The 17,189-nt window shown below is 42.1% G+C and overlaps 1 protein-coding gene across 1 annotated transcript in view; it reads right to left on the bottom strand.

Moving 5' to 3' along the window:
• LOC141999041 (ABC-type organic anion transporter ABCA8-like) overlaps positions 1 to 17,189 on the bottom strand; it is a 57,977-nt gene continuing 40,788 nt past the window's right edge. Inside the window, exons 24-39 of the mRNA XM_074972151.1 lie at positions 15,213 to 15,383; positions 13,824 to 13,937; positions 11,591 to 11,719; positions 10,386 to 10,454; positions 8,847 to 8,938; positions 7,884 to 8,004; positions 6,977 to 7,094; positions 6,633 to 6,724; positions 5,304 to 5,482; positions 3,956 to 4,031; positions 3,142 to 3,236; positions 2,153 to 2,272; positions 1,670 to 1,810; positions 1,276 to 1,355; positions 1,124 to 1,179; positions 1 to 170 (exon numbers count right to left, since the gene is read on the bottom strand). Coding sequence (XP_074828252.1) covers positions 72 to 170; positions 1,124 to 1,179; positions 1,276 to 1,355; positions 1,670 to 1,810; positions 2,153 to 2,272; positions 3,142 to 3,236; positions 3,956 to 4,031; positions 5,304 to 5,482; positions 6,633 to 6,724; positions 6,977 to 7,094; positions 7,884 to 8,004; positions 8,847 to 8,938; positions 10,386 to 10,454; positions 11,591 to 11,719; positions 13,824 to 13,937; positions 15,213 to 15,383 — 1,752 coding nt within the window. The 3' untranslated portion in view covers positions 1 to 71. The remainder of the gene's footprint in view (positions 171 to 1,123; positions 1,180 to 1,275; positions 1,356 to 1,669; positions 1,811 to 2,152; positions 2,273 to 3,141; positions 3,237 to 3,955; positions 4,032 to 5,303; positions 5,483 to 6,632; positions 6,725 to 6,976; positions 7,095 to 7,883; positions 8,005 to 8,846; positions 8,939 to 10,385; positions 10,455 to 11,590; positions 11,720 to 13,823; positions 13,938 to 15,212; positions 15,384 to 17,189) is intronic.

Raw genomic sequence — 17,189 nt, 5'->3', positions numbered from 1 at the left:
GGCAACGATAGCATATATGTGCATTATTAAATCGCACACATCAATACTGATTAAAATATAATGGAACATTTTTAAAGGTCTTCCTGCTGAAGTCTTTTCCACTCAAAAGTTCCTTCCAAAGCCATATCAAAATTATCCATTTCTTGCTCACGGGAGAGTTCTAAGAACACCTGAAATGTATGACAACAACAAAAGTCTGGTTATTTCCTGTCACTGATAACAAATACATTAAATACTTGTTACTATTTTTATGAAGGCAACACATGGGTTTGCAATTGCCCAAAAGATGACCATCACAGAGAACAGGTTTTCTGCTGATACAGCTCTCTTCAGAGCAGCAAGTGCTCTCTAATTTCCTGTTCACCAGCTCACCAAAGGTCAGGAGCACCACTAGGAAAAGACCATCGTCCTCTCTAAGACTGTATATTTATTTTGATTCACTTCTATGTTTGTTTCTGTAAACAGATTTCAAGCCAAACTCTGTGAAGTTGGAATTTAATGATGGCTCTTTATGGGGACTGTTCACACCATGATGCCCTACAGAAACTGCAAGGCAATGTTTCACAGAGGGGTGTTTGCCCTTTTAATTCAGTCACACAGGAGTGAGTTATGGCATTGCCTCATGCCCTGTGCATTGAGCCAGGCATTGGCGTGCTGCTCCATGAGCAGCTCACAAAGCAGACTGTGACTCAGTCATGATCTGTCTGCCTGTTTCTCCCTGCTCCAGCAGGTGGAGGTCCCCTGCACCAGCCTTATGTCTGCTATCCCTTAGTGCACCAACATAGCTGTGCTGACCAGCCCTTAGCGGGAGCGGAGCCCCAGGGAGCGGTGGCTTGCAGAGGCCGCTTTGCTCACTATACAGCTACCCACGATGTGGATACCAGTGCAAGGGAACAGGAAGGCAACCTCTGCCCTTTTACTCCCCTTCATGGCTCTGCAGGCTGGGCCACCATCTGACTCTCACTGCTACAATTATTCCGTTTAGAATCTTGAAAATGAATCTTTCTCCAATAAACGTCCTTTTTTTCCCCCTTCCAAAATTTGATCATTGTGCTGTGCTGCCTTCTTTGTTCCCTTTACAATTCCTTTACAAGGAGTTGCGTATAACTTTGAAATCCCATGCCTGCTCCAAAGTGTTCAAAGAAAAGCTGTACTCCTCGAGGCTGAAGGTTCGTTTGGCTGTGGAGAAATGAAGATACAGTTAAAAAAGCATGTTTCATCTTTACATGTCCTTTTTGAGTGATCCTAACCTTTCGCTGATAGTTTCTCTCTTACCTGCCTCTAGCTTGGAGAACGTCTGGGACAAAGGCAGTGCATCTTGCATTGGTATCTTGTAAACCAGCAAAGAAGAAACCCTGAGGGAGAAAAGAAATTGCATCCATTGTCCTGTGTCTAGCTCGTAGACACCACTTTGAGTCAAATTCTGTCTGGCTCAGGTGTGGGGGCCAGAAGGGAAGGAGAAAGCACAAGAAGTTTCCGTATCTTATTGCATGGCCCAGACACAACGACAGTCTCTAATCAACTTGCCAGCTAGGGACTGTAACCCATTCAATCTCTCCCAGTGAGAGATCTTTGTTCAAGCTGTGACATTTGCTGCCAAACTCCAGCAGTGGGAATGATATACTATAACTCTGCAGGGGTTCAGGACCCTGATGTATTTTGCAGTTACCGTTCCTCACGATCTGCATGCGGGAAGATCTTCAGAATCTCCATATGGAGGCAATCAACCTGTGCTGGGTCTTTCACTTTAATTTCCAGTAAGTAACCTTTGCCAAACTTGCTTTTCAGGTACTGAACAGCACCAATGCACCTGGAGACAAAGAAAGCAACACAGTGGGAAATACTTAGTAGTGGACAAAGAGTCTTGCTTCCATGACCCTCTCCTCTTAGTGGATGTCAGGGATTAAATTCAGCCGGAGCTGTCCAGAACAGAGCTCTGGTAAATATTCTCACCCCTCCTGTTGTTTTTAATAGCTTGTTGGGGGCGGGGAGTGTGGTAGTGAGGGGGATGAGGGGCGCTCCAGGAAATACTCTATGAGAATTTAAGTCCTGGTGGGTGTAATGAATGAGGTTGGCTCCATAACATCTGCCTGTTCCCTGAGAACTTCTATAGTGTCCATCCTGCTATTGACCGATCTATGTTACAGCCTACCGGAGCTTTCCACACACCATGATGGCCACTCGATCGCACACTGCCTCAGCCTCCTCCATGTAATGGGTTGTGAGGATGGCTGCTTGCTCCTTGTTCTTCAGTGCAGCCCGAATTGCTTTCCTGGAAAGAAAGACAAAAATCAGAAGAAGAGCCAAACAAGTTTTTCTATTGTATTTCCCCCTCAAAATGACAAAGGAAATGTAATTAAAACCTAACAACAACTTTACATTGACGGCTACATGAAAATACTTTGAACTTCCCATTTGACCAAAATCCATTGAGGGATTGCTCTGAAATAAGGTTTGCTACAGTGCTGATTTAATGGGGAAGGGCTGTTAAGTTCTTTTTTTGTACCTGCTTTAGCTGAAACGTGTTTCACTTTGGCCAGTGAGAATTAGGATAGTGTTGTTTCAGAGGAGGCAGCGGTCAAGTTGGGGTCAAGATTTAGTTGGGGATTGGTCCTGCTTTGAGCAGGGGGTTGGACTAGATGACCTCCTGAGGTCCCTTCCAACCCTGATATTCTATGATTCTATGATTCAAGTGGACAGTGGTGCTAAGAAGGGATGGGATGAACCCGCTCAGAGAAAAATAAATACCAGCCTATATTTTGCTCCAACCGCTGAACTGAAACTGAAGCCTCAACTGATTTTTGCAGATTGCAAATGGTTGGGATGTGAACTCTCCCCCCCCCCCCCCCCCGGATTCTCAATGACACTAAAACAGAGTACCATTAATTCTAGAGTCTAAGTTGCAGCTGTCCCTGCACTGCTAACGCAGACGGAGAGAGAGAAGGCACAGAGTGTATATCTGCCGACCCAACCTCCCATGCAACTGTGAAGGAATGCGACTCATCAAGGGTACTAATCTGCTTGGTTGTCCACAGCCTAATTCCCATCACGAAAGTCTTGGCCTTTAAATTTTTATTATGCTGTTTTGATTTAGTTCTGATCTTAAAAACAGGCCTAGTAATTGGTTCAGGCATTACTCACCACATGTGACTTTGCCCTTTAGGGTCCATTCCAGTTGATGGTTCATCCAGAAGCAGAACTGTTGGATTACCCAGCATGCTCAGTGCAAAACACACCTAAAATGAAGAAAAGACTTTGGGAGCTAAGTTCTGTCCCCCTGGCCTACTTCACTAAAGCCAGTGGTGGTGCCCAGGTGTAAATGAGAGCAATTAACTCATTTTCTTTAAAAAAATTATGCATAAGATTCATTTCTATGCAGGACTCTGAAATCCTCTAATTCAGAGCCAACCAAAAATATGTCAGCCTTCGAAAGACGGGTGGCTTGGACTTCATTTCCTCCCTCCACACATATATGCTTGTGATTTAAAGAAGCTGAACAATCTGAGAAACATACTGTGCAATATTCTGTACTATGTTACATGGACGTAACTCCCTTTGAAGTGAGACGGCACAAAATGCGTGTTTGGGCCCCACCGTCACAGGGGAAGCAACAAGAATCTCATCCATGTAACTGGAAACAGAACTAGCCCCTCTCTTTACCAATACAATTTTTCATTCACACTATGGACGTTTCAGAAATATGCCAGCTATTTTCTGGAGATAATTTACCAGCCATAACTACAATATGTTTACACCCAAACAGAGATTTTACTACTGTACATTTGAAACAAAAATTCATTTTAGAACATGAAGGGTTGGATTCTGCTCTCATTTATATCAATGCAAATGCAAAAAGGACTCCACTAGCTTAGTGGCGTTATTCCAGTTTCAACACTGAAGAACAAGGAGCAAAATTCGTCCCAGGGTTTGATTCAAGAAAAATGCAAACGCTTACCTTTCGAGTTACCCCAGCAGATAATTTCCTAGTCACTTTGTTGACATGATCCTGAAGTTCCAGAGCCTTTGCTATCCTGTGAAGAAGGAGAAAGAAAGGAAGTAAAATGAACATTTGTTTTTTTCCCCCAACTCAACACTTTTTCCATTGTGCTGTCAGTCTCGGGTAAGAGTGGACTCGGTTCCTCCCATTTCTGGGGGCGGCTGGGCCCTGGGAGGAAGTCTCTTCCACAGAGAGTACAGGGGTTCTAAGAGGAGAGGTTAGTTTTCATTTCTCAGTAGGGACTCCTGATAGAATTTGCTTGGGATACACATCTTCTTGATGCCCCCTCTGCAACCAGCAATTCCCTATTATTTGGGCTTCTCAGCAGAACCCCCAGAGGTTTGCCCTTCCCTGACAGCTCCTCTGAATGACACAATGCTCTGCCCCCTTTGGTAATGGAGGTGTCCATTTCCCCTTTCTCCATCACTACTGGTGAAGCTTTGGCCACTCTGTTTTAGCATTCTTCTTAGTTCTTTTCCCGATGGTACCCACTAAAGAGGATTTGTTTTGGAGGTGCATTGTTTCTTTCCGCAAAATGACTTTTTTTGCATTTATTCTTTTCTCCTAAGCAAAAGGCATGTGTAACCCCAGAAAATGCTTACTTCCCCTTTTCCACAGGAGAATTCTTGTGGATCTATACTATGATGCTGAAAAAAATGGATACTGCAGTCACTGTGTTTCAGTTTTCTTAGATGCCCATAAACTTATCTGACTGTGTATTTTCACGCAATGAAGCTGACCCATTGAAGAGCGCGAATCTTTCCAAAACTCATGTTCTGAAGTCTTTTCATAATCTCAAGAATCCTTCGGTTCTACTTCCCTGTCCAAAATTTTTCTGGAAAGTCTGCTAATTTTTTATTTTAAGCAATAAAATCATCAGAAACTAAACAAGAGAAGCTTTTCAAACAAGCTGTTCCTAACAGGATAGAATCTCTCTCTTAATCATAAGAATCATATTATTAGCAGTATTAATAACAACAATCTATTATAAACCCTCTCCATCTTGCCTAGAGTGGACAGTACAGAATTGATTATCCCCCTAATTTCACATTTTGGCACCAGACATTACAATCTAAAGTTTAGACACAGATACATCCAGCATTTAAACACACACTAATTTTAATTCTAACTTATTCTAAATGAGAAAATCTGGGTGGCTTATTTTCTTGGCTAAATCACCAGAGGAAGACACTTGGGCAGTTCGACTGTGGAGCGTCTGGTTTTCAGCAAAATTCTACTTTCTCTCTGCTTTATAGTTCTAAGATATGAAACATGAACTGAAAACTTGACGCCTTTTACTACATACCGTTTGATTGTAACAGCAGCATCTTCTTTCCTCATCCCTTTCACAGCTGCATAAACCTCCAGATGTTGTTGCACAGTAAGGTTTGGCCAGAGAGGGCTCTCCTGAGGGCAGTGACCTAGAAAGCCAGTTGTGCTCTCTTGCAGTTGAGAGGCGGTGGCACCTTTCCCCTTCGTCAGCACCTGAACAAAGAATCTGTTATTCTGCACTTGTGTAATCTTGTGATCGATAAATGTGAAGGGTTAAAATTACAGGGCGATTATGGGCTTTTCAGGCTTTATGAAGGGAGAATTACTGAGCAAGGGACTGATCTGCAACCTTTGCTTATCTGAGTAGTTTCATGGAGTACAGGTTGTAGGTCATTTTCCTGCTCGATAGGGTCTATGGCTGTAGATGTTTGTTCTAGGTACCGCTATATGAATGACCCGTGAGAAATGCCAATGAAAAGCCTTACAAGACCATTTCCAGCATTAGCGAAAGTCCAAGATTCATTCCTGAAATGATTTACTTTTAATTTATTTTGAGGCAAATATATTGGGGATATGGATGGAGCGCATGCTTTCATTTCAAGTGTTCTGGCATTGGTTGGTCTACATAAATAGTGTTAATGTCGTTTTGTTCATTATTGCAAGTGACATGTTCTTATGTCAGTCACAATGACTGATGATAATTTTCATTAACGATTTTCAGAGCATGATGTGCTAGGCTACGGGCTAGATTCCAAACATCCTTTTGGGTCCTGCTTTGAGCAGGGGTTGGACTAGATGACCTCCTGAGGTCTCTTCCAACCCTGATATTCTATGATTCTACAGCTACATCAGAGCCTGGGTGAGACTTGCAGCTTGTGGAGATGTACCCCCCACTAACTGTACTCAGGCTATTTGTCAAGTTGCAGTGCGGGAGGTTTAAGTTGGATATTAGGAAAAACTTTTTCACTAGGAGGGTGGTGAAACACTGGAATGTGTTACCTAGGGAGGTGGTAGAATCTCCTTCCTTAGAAGTTTTTAAGGTCAGGCTTGACAAAGCCCTGGCTGGGATGATTTAATTGGGGATTGGTCCTGCTTTGAGCAGGGGGTTGGACTAGATGACCTCCTGAGGTCCCTTCCAACCCTGATATTCTATGAAGCATGTGACATGTTGTTCTCTCTGCTATTTTTCACAAGCTAGCTAGAGTACAGCCAGTGTGGGTATGTTTACACGAATTGCAAGTCACCCCCCCCCCCGCCCCCGCAGTTGAAGAAGTAGCCTTTGTTTCCGTTAATGTATTGTTTAGGATTAGCAGTGGGTTTTTCATTCTGACCTGTATTTTAAAGTCTAACCCGTTTCACCTACCTGCCCAGCGGTCAGTGTTCTCTCTCCGGTAATCATATTGATGGTTGTGCTTTTACCAGCTCCACTGGGTCCCAATAGTCCGAATACCTCTCCTAGAATGAATATGCATCAATTTTTAGCAAGACTCGCCCTTCCTGACAGAATGTCAGGCATATTCACCACGAAAGAACAAACAAACAAACGAGAAATCTTTTGCTCATACCTGTGATCAAATAACATTCATTAAAAATTCCATGAGGGCTGTCTAGAACTGAGACGTTCCAGTGAGTGAGTGGTCTACATATGTAACCTTCAAATCAGACAATCATCAAAATTATTATAGTAAAATACTCCTGGGTTCTAACCTTTTTTCACACAAAAAGAGACATTTTTAGTGGCCACTTTCTTCCTTTTCTTAAAAACCGAACTGGCTTTCTTGTCTTTATATTCCTTGCGCAGATCGTTGACCATGATAATTGGTTTCTAGGAAAGGAGGGAAATGAGAGAGAATTTATAAAGAACAAATCTCTCCCACTATCAAAGACAGTCTGGTTGTTCTCACTGTCGTGTGTGGCTGCTGTATACAGGTTTTATTCAGAATGCTTCCTTTGACTATTATGTTGCTGCTGAAATGTGTTGAATTTTCATTGCGAAGAGGGGAGATAAAAGTTCGACAGTGGTGAAATCTACTAGACAGTCATGTTAATCCCATATAGCTTTTTACTGTTTTAGGTAACTATATGGCTACCATTACCATAGTATCCATGTGCCTCACACTCTGCACACTGCACCTCTTTACTGTTTTATAGGAAAGTACTGTTCTCTCCATTTTACAGTTAAAGTCACAGAGGAAGTCTGTGTCACAGCAGGAAACTGAACTGGTTTCTGTGTCCCAGGCTAATGCCCTTTCCACTGGGCCATCTTTCCTGCCCATTCAGGTTAGCTATTATGCAGGCTGTATTATTAATTATTAGTTAAACTAAAAAAAAAAAAAACGTGCTTGACATTGAAAGAGAAGAGGTCACAATCCTTATTCCAAAGAGCACTCATTTTAGATTGCCCGAGAAAAAAAGAGAATTACATTCTTTTTAAAAATTGTATTCTCAGTTCTGATGATATCTGTTAATGCCACTTGGAAAGCCAATTTCTACTTATAGTAGAAAAATATAAGGGGAGAAACATTGGATTTCCATATTGATGTTTATTTTTTCCCCAGTGGGTAATTTCGGAAGAGTAAAGAGACAGACAGAAAAGGGCAACTTGAAGTTTTACCTCTTCCTGATTTTCAGAAGCTATTGCTTCCCTAACTCTTGCCCTTTCAGCTTGCACATCTTCATCTTCTTCTTCTGGTTCTTCAGGATTTTGATGGTTGATCTCTTTCCTCGGGGGAATTCTACCGATCAAAGGAGTCAAACTCAGCATTATATCCTTTGTCCTAGTTCACAATTGATGTATTATGAGTAGAGCAAGACCGAATGGCTGTTTGGTTCAACACTTCTGCTTTTTATTATTTGCTATTGGAAAGTCAAGCACACAAAAAGTTAAGAAATACCAGAATTAAGGTTGCCCATACAAACTTAATTCAGCCCTCTTGTTGCATATGGATTATGACAGCCTTGACCAACATCAGTCATATAGTATGTCTGTGGAGGAGCCAGGAATAGAACCCAGCATTTGTGTGTCCCAGACCAATGGCCTAAATACAAGAGAACAACCTCTCTCTTCTTATAGTCCTTTGCCTTATTCACTGTCCATTCTGTGCCCTGTATGAGGCAGGGTTTGTTAAGAACAAATAGTACAGGATCCTGTAGATAAAGATGGTATCAAAGTGCACCTGCAATCTATTTACTGGATTTTCCTAACCTTTGAATATGTGGCTTTGCAAACTTAACACCATTTCTCCTTGGGGCAGGGACTATATTTTTGTTTTGTGTTTGTATTGTGCCTAGTACATGGTCCATGACTGCGACTTGCAGGCATGACAATACAAATAAACAACAACATTGTGATTTCCCATTTTTCTAGCAAGAATACTTGGGAGGGGAGAATGTATCATGTGGAACCCTATGGAAACTATGCATGGATTTTTAAAAAAATCAAAGTTGCTAAGTGTTTTGTGAAAAATTGAAAATATCAACTTTTTCTGTGGAAAAATGTATTGTCAAGAAAAGAGCGAGCGTGGGTGCTGTGTGGGGGCACACATGTGCTCATGGAAGGGCATGTGTGGGCACAAACCTAAAAATCGGATCCTCTCTCATAACTGCTCTTCCATATTTCACCTCCAGCCATCGAAGAAGAAAAATGAAAACTGCACAGTGGAGGTAAGGCTGAAAAAAAGAAGAAATAGTCAGCATTGTATGAATGAAAATAGCAACGTTGTATTTGATATATTTTAATTACAGTTTAGGTAAAGTGCCTTAAAAGAGGGATTGGCTTCTCCTCATGTACTAGTTACCTCCTGAGCTGCTAACTGGCTATTTAATGTTAGCTTAACGTTAGGTGAATGTTAGGTTCACTTTATTAAGATTCTAATGTGAGAGATAATAGAAGAGTTTAATTCAGTTCTCCCTGTGTCTGCCTCTTATTTAATCTAGGTGGGTATTTATCCCATATTGATCACTCTGGCAGCCTGAATCTGCCTCACTTCTTTATTCCTCTTAGAGTTCCATCATAGGTACTTCTCTGTCCCCACTTGCACAGAATCTGAGCATCTCCCAAATCTTCATGTATAAATGCCAAAATAAAACGCTCTTGCCCTGGGGCTGGCAGGGCCCCAACTATAAGGCTACGTCTGATATGATCTAAAGAACAATTAAATGAAAATGTTTCAGTTTTAATAGTCCATATTAAAGTATTATCTTCCTGTTATTTAGCTGTGCGTATCCTAGGTTTTCTCCTCTAATGCTTCCCATTACTGGTAGCAATGGTGGTGGAATGGGCAGTTGCCAGTGTTTTAGCCTTCATGACATTGAACTCAACTCAGAGCAGGCCTAGACAACATGGGGGTATAATGTTAGTAATTACTGGCACCTTGTCTCAACTAGCTTTCCCACCATTGCTGCCACCGCTGGAGCACAACTGGTGGTAATAATGGAGCAAAATATTACCGTTTACTACATTTTCCCCCATATAAGAGTCTAGTCCATGTAGACGTAGTCTTCAGACTTGGGTTGAATTTTATGGACCCTGTTGGAGTCTACAGCATGTAAAATTGTATAAGAAGTTCATATTTGTATTAACTAATACTAATGCATAAAATGACAGGTAATGACAGATTACACTAGCAGAGAAATCATATGTTAATGCATAAGCACAAAGGCGAAAGGTAAGGCTGAGCTCACTGCATGATCTGGGGCTTATTTTGTTTTCCCTCACCTGTTTCAGGCGAGCACTATTATTATTTCTGAGTAATTGGGTGCTGGCCAGCAGTCTGTCAACTGCCTCCTCAAATCTAGGCAAAGTTCTATTCTGTATGGAATGAGTCTGATATTCTTGTCCCACTTTCTTATAGGTAAAAAGCCTCAAACAGTCCAGCCTTCTCTAATAAGGTGACAGACGAGGTCCTGGGTTTATGGACTAACTTCTCCTGCCAATGAACTTTAGGCTACATTGGAAAACTCTCCACCTCAGTCCAACAGATATGACCGTGAAACATCTGTCACATTATGTATGTTTTGCTAGCTGCGGGGAATTATACAAATGCAATATATAGTCACCACATTAGAATGTGTGTCCTCTGCAAAATAATAACGCAATATTCAAATTGTTTCTTACTGCAAAGACAGATACGAATATGTCGCTCCAATTGCCAGTAAAACTGAAAGCCTCGTATTCTAAAAAAATCTGTGGGTGGAAAAAAAAATACATAAAGCTTTAATATAATACTATCTAGTTTTAAAAGAATGAAAACACACATCAGTAAATATTTCAGATGTGAACATTTCTGTCATTTTACTCAAAATCCTTACATTAGCAAAGGGCAAATATAGATGCTGGAATCTGGGTGTCCTAATACTAGGAAATAGTTACACCCTCAAATACAGATATCTTCAGACTCTTCTCTCCAAGACTAATAGCTCTGTCAGATGCAAGAATTTTATCTCCCTAGCACCTCTGGGGAGAAGTGGGAACAATAAGGATTGCACAAAGCAATTTTCAAAATCCAACCCCTTAGAGCAGTGGTTCTCAAACTTTTTTTTTCCCGCGAACCACTTGAAAATTGCTGAGGGTGTCGGCGGACTACTTAATGATCTTTCCAAATGTTGCTTGTACCATTAGCTAACTATTGTACAGCACTTTGGGTAAAAGCACTATATCAAAAAAACCCTTAATAATAATTAACTTTTTTTGTTCTACATATAAAAGCACACAACTCATTTTAATATCAGTACCTTTCTGATGCGATGGATGTGCCCTCTCTCCCCCACCGCGGCAGCCCCCGAGCTGGGGCTGGGAAGGAGGGGAGTATCTCCCTCACCACAGCAGCCACATCGCTGAGGCTGGGAAGGAGGGCCGTCTCTCCCCTGCAGCCACAGCCCTGGACCTGGGGAAAGTCACCTCTTTCTCTGGCCGCCACACAAAATTTCCCCCACACCCTCTTCTCACCCCGCTGCCTCCTCCCACCTATCCCCTATTTCCCGCAAGGGCACCACCTCACTTTAAATGTGCATCTTCTCCAGGGTCCAGGCAGCTAATTAGCCGAGCCACATCTACGCGGCTTCACTAATTAGGTTGGTGGCCCTTCATTCTCTTGTGTGCGGCTGCCCAGGCATGCACCTTAGAGGGAACTATCCGTGGACCACCTGAATGGAGCTCGCGGACCACAGTTTGAGAACCTCTGCCTTAGAGAAACCACAAAGCTCTTTGCCAGGGTGTTACTGCCAGCTTCCCATGGAGAAACCATGAGGTTTGTTTTGTTTTTCTAAAAAACTTAGCCAGTTATGCATCTAGTTTCTTTGTGACATAGTACAATAGTTTACCTTCTGAGACCGGATCACAACATCTATTAATGGATACACAGGAATCAAAATGGACAAGAAATAATGGAAAATTGTCTCTATGGAAGCGATCCACATGATGGTATCAATAATGAAGATAAGCAGCGTTACCTAAAAAGATGCAAGAAAGTAACTTATACTCGATAAAAAAAAGTAATCTTTGCTCACTGTTGCCAAGAATTGGATGACACTACATTTTGGGTTATATGGTGAATACCACACAACTTACTTATTAGATGCTGAATACTAAATACAAAACACAAATATGAGAAAGGTTGATGGGAAGGACTCAGGGTAATGGGTTAGAGTTGGTGTTTGGGAGAAAAGAACATTTCTGTCACTCCACTGCCCTCTAGAGCATCCTTAGTTTTTACCCCCAATACCTATTTGTCAGAAGCCGTACTGCTAATCCTACACATTCCAAAATCATGAGTCAGGTCCTAAAAAATAATCAAGAACTTTTTAAAAATTGGATTCTTTTTATTTGCCTTCTGTTTTTTGAGCTTGGGGTGTGTGTGTGTCACACTTCAACCTTTTCTCCACAACAGTGAGTGTTACACATTTATTTTGAATTAAAACAAACAGTCTCATGTGATCACATGACTCCAGGAGCTGGGACTTTAAGAAAACACACCAAATATTATGAAACTTCCAATAAAAATCAAAGGCGTTGGCAGCACTGCATACATTGGCATATTCTGGTAGATAAAATACGGGGAAAGACCCTTCCATTAAGTTGCAGCATAATTAGCATGGAGGCAGTGAACATCTTAGCTTGCTGATGTATTTATTTATTTATTTTTACCATGAGGCTTTTAGAGAGTTCAGAGTGACTATGCAGATATTTGTAAACAACAACATCACTTGGGGATCCTTTTCCCAACCTTGTAGAAAAATGACATGATGTTTGAACCTTTTTAGATCCAGAACTGCAGGATGTACAAACCAAAGATCTTCTCTAGGGCCTTTGCACCTCACGTCTAGCCTTGGCAGTACACGAAATCCTTACAAGGGTGTCTCTGAAAAGTTTATTTAGGTTGCAAGAGGCACCAAAAGAGTTGAGGTGTATTCTGCTACAACTCAGTAGTCTGCAGACCAACCATAGAAGGATGTCTCAAGTCTAGATCTGGTCAGAATTTTTTTTTCCCCCCACTCTGGGAAAAGTTTCAAGTTTTCAGCAAAAAAATTAAAATATTCTGATTCTGAAATACCTCCTGGGAGTCATAGTTCAGGTGCCTCATGCTCCCATTCTCTTCTATAGATTGGGCTCCCTGGTCAGACTACATCTCCCATCATACAGCGAGGTCTCCCCTCTCGGCTAGGGGAGGTGGCTCACATGGCCATGGTGCATCATAGGAGCTGAAGTCTGACCAGGGAGCCTGGACCATAAGGAGAATGGAAGTATGAGGCACCACAGCAGCATTTCAGAATCAAAATATTTCAGGATTTAACCAAAGCTTTTTGATTTTCAGGCTTAATTCAAGATATAAAACTGTCTCTTATGAAATGTGTAGGTCATTATCTGCTACAAAAAATAGAAGTTTTCCCTGTAAAGCAGACCCTTTTCACACAAAAAGCACCAACTTTCCATCAAAAAGCAGTTTAGGCGGAGAATTTTGAGCCAGCCCTATTCAGGAAAGAAATTTGTTCATGAGGCAGCTCCGAGCCTCTGAAATAGTCAGTTAGGATCCTGCGTGGTACAGTTTCCCCAAGGCCAACTCTGTGGGGGATTTTTGTTGCTGTTATTTGGATTGTGGTTTACAAGATCCAGACGAAGAGAGATTTTCTAACAGACAAAGGTGGTCACAACAACAATACTTTGTATTTCCATTTGGAAAAACACACACACAAACAAAGATTTTGCTTATAGAGATTTCACCCTGTGCAAAATATTGGGGCGGGGGGGGGGGAGGGGAATCAGTTTTCAACCACAAAAAACATGGAGCAAGAGACAGTTGGGAATTCTGGGTAGGGGACCACAAACCACTTGAAACTAGAAAGGATTGGAGAGGATATTAAAGAAGAAAATGATGTGAATAATGCATCATAGTTAAAGGTACAGAGCTGTCCCTGTTATAAGATGACTGTCATTTTCTATTTCCTGGAGCTGCACAGGGTGTTTCCACTTCTATAGCTTCACCTGAACGCTCAAAAGGTTGAAATACAGTTTCATAAACTTTATAGCATGCGGTACATAATCTAGCCATTTGCTTACCGCTATGAGGATAAACGACCAAAAATCACAGCTGTTGCATCGCTTTCGAAATGTGAAGGCAATTAAATATACGAACAGGATCATAGAAATTCCATAGCCAGTAATACCGGTAAACTATAGAGAGGAAAGCTCTTATTAGGGGTAAGTGAACTGGTATGAACAAATAAAACCTATCTGCACCACTTTAGTTCAATTTAAATGACAATAATACTGAGGATCAAGGGATAAAAAAAACCCTCCAATTAAGTGCAAAGTACTTTTATAAGGAGGCTAAGATTTATTATCTCCATTTTACAGAAGGGGAAACTCAGACACAATGCAGTGAAGAAGAGAAAATAGAGCAACAAATAATAAAAATGCCTAGCTCTTACATAGCCCTTTTCATCTGTGGACCTCAAAGCACTTCACAGTCTGTAATGTATTTATCCTCACCACACCCCTGTGAGGCAGGGCAATGCTCTTTCCCCGGTGCTCAGATGGGGAGCTGAGGCACGGAGAGACTGAGTGACTTTCCCAAGATCACAAGGACGTCTGTGGCAGAGCAGGAAACTGAATGCAGGTTTTCCATCTGCAAGGCTAGTGTCCTAACCACTAGACCATCTTTCCTCTCAAACAGCACAAAGATTTAAGCACCTGCGAATGTGATAGTGCTATCTGAACTGTTTAACAAGCAACCTGTGACCATTTACTTGTTGGGGATGTATTATGTTCCTCCTTGCTTTGATTATCATTGCTAGGGGGAAAACCTGCTGCCCTGGATATAGTTATGCTCTCAGACCTGGTTGTGTCCAGAATTTCATCCCTAATATCAGTGAGCTTACTCTGGGTTTGCACCGGTGTAACTTAAAACAGAATAAGACAGTTTCCCTAGAAGTGAAATTGCAATGTTGACTACAACTCCCAGAGGCATCAACTCTGGGAACACTTGTACATAATAGGAACTCATTGGGAAATCTCTTCTAGGCTCATCTTGCATTTTTCTTTTTAGTAGGTGGGGGAGGAGAGAGCAAGAGGAAATACAAAAGACCTTTTTCACAAACAGGACTCTCATTTCACTGTGAGAAATCCATTTTCTGCGTCTGGGGCAAATTCAGAAATCTTGCTGGCAGAAACGGCAACGTTTTGCCATGGATCAAATTTTAATTTTTCCATATGAATGCCCAGCAAAAAAATGGCCCCTTTGCCTTGCTCTGACCTATGGGTGCAGACACTTGAAGAGCGAACTGGCATAAATGATTACAATTTAAATGAATTCTGAAGCCAGGAGCTGACCGGCGTAATTGCTCCCCTTCCCTGGTGTAGAGAGAGGAGTAAACTTTATCTTCTGGATTTCCCTTTCTTGTTTTCAAAGGTGAATTATTTTTCAGCGATCTAAATAATCAGATTTACCAGGGCAAGAGCTTCACCGGCACTCTTAGAAATTCTGTAACTCAATGCAAAGATAACTCCAAACATTGAGAAGAGAAGAATCAAGTACAGAGGAATATCCACCAGAGCCTGCCCACACCAGTAGGCTGAAGGGAAGAGCCCAGAGACCCGCAGTTGGGAACGAGCTTTTATCTAGGAAAGGAAAGGAAAAAGAGAGGTAGTATTGTAGAGTTTTTAAAAACAACAACAGTCCTTCCAGTTAGTTGCCTTTATGTTCCAAACTGGCTCAGGGAAATAAAGGTACAAACAAATCTCCATTTCTTCTTCCTCTGTAGAGTTATCACAGGACTTTCCCCTTTCTCACTCTCTCTAGCTATTAGAAAAGGAGTACATGTGGCACCTTAGAGAATACAGACTAACACGGCTGTTACTCTGAAACCTGTCTCTAGCTATTGCCACTCTCTTCTTCTCCTCCTCCTCTTCACTGTCCACATGTCTGTTTTCCCCGCTTCTCTCTCTCCCACCCCATTTGTTTCTTCCTTCCTTCTTTAGTTGCTTCTTTTCCCTGTCTCCTTGCTTCTTGTCCTGATGGCAGTGGAAATATCTTAATAGCGTACCCTGAAATACTGGTTTTCATTTTTTATTCTTCATTAACCGGTGTCTAAAAATGTTAATAAGGTAGCTCCAGAACAAAGAGTCTTTCTATGATTGTTGGCATTCATTAAAACAAATCCAGGGATGTTTCTCGTGTCAGTTTAGATGAGCATGCTGTGTATAACAGGACAATAGAGTAGATGGATAAAGGGATACATCAGGGCACCATGCGGGCAGATTTAATATTCCTTCAGTGTATTCTTTACTCATCAACAGAAAGCTATACATTAATCATGCTATTTCCCCTACAGGCTGGGAAGATTGAGGGGAGGGTGGGAGGAAGAGAAAGAGACACTGTTATTGTCATGTTTATATATTTGGGAGGCTCCCAGACACTACCATGATGGAAGCCATTGTGTAACTAGGTAGCTAGATAGATCCCTGATACAACTCTATTGCATTCAGTGAAAGACTTCAGAACACACATTCCTTCATAGTGGTAGATAATCACCTCTGAGTCTGTCACTTAGGCCAGGCGTTCTCAGGACAATTTTTTTGGTGGCCTCAGAGTGTGGCCCCCCAACTCTTGCTGGTGGCCACTCTCACATTTTTTCCTAAAATACTTAATTAGCTTTAGGCAAAGCAAATAAATATGCCCATAGACACGTCCAAATCATTGTAATATATTTATTGCTAGCTAGTTAAGTCTGTTGTGAAAAGTGATATGAACAAACATACAGGTATCACTTTTCACAGCAGACTTACTCAGCCCAGGCAAGCCTGGGGACAAAATAAGCCCTGGATGGAGGGTCAGGGGAGGCAGCAGGGGCCAGGGGAGATGGGGGTGAGGGGTTGGGGGAGGCAGCAGGGGGCTGGAGCCCGATGCCCCATGGCCAGAGCCTGCCCCCCCGCCCCTCCCACCCCAGGGCTGAAGCCCAAAGCCTGAGCCCCACCGCACATGGGAAAGTAGGGAACTCATCGGCTGCCTGCTCCTACAGCAGTGTGCACCAGGGGACTCCAGAAGGGGGCACTCCTGCTGCTGGCCTCAGCAACCAAGACCAAGACAGGGCATCCAGGAGCAACAGGGAGGGGGAGTGGCCACTGCTTTGCCTCCTCTCCTCCAGTCACAGCCCAGGAGGCTCTGGCCACAAGAAAAGCCCCTGGTGGCCACATTTGAGAAACACTGAAAGTCCATCTGATCTGCCTGCAATGTCCTGTACATCAGAGGAGAAGAAGAAGATGGAGAAATGAGAGAATAAGTTTGTATATTTCTGGAAAATAAAGACCCCCCCCCTTTTTATAATTGCAATTTGATTCTATTAAACCTGCCTTCTTCCGTCATGAGAGTATCTGTCTTTGACCTGTTACATATTTGTACACAGCTATCACTCTGCCTCTGCTCTC

This window comes from Natator depressus, chromosome 14 (genome assembly GCF_965152275.1).
Source record: "Natator depressus isolate rNatDep1 chromosome 14, rNatDep2.hap1, whole genome shotgun sequence".
Classification (NCBI taxonomy): domain Eukaryota; kingdom Metazoa; phylum Chordata; order Testudines; family Cheloniidae; genus Natator; species Natator depressus.
This window is presented reverse-complemented; position numbering and strand designations above follow the sequence as displayed.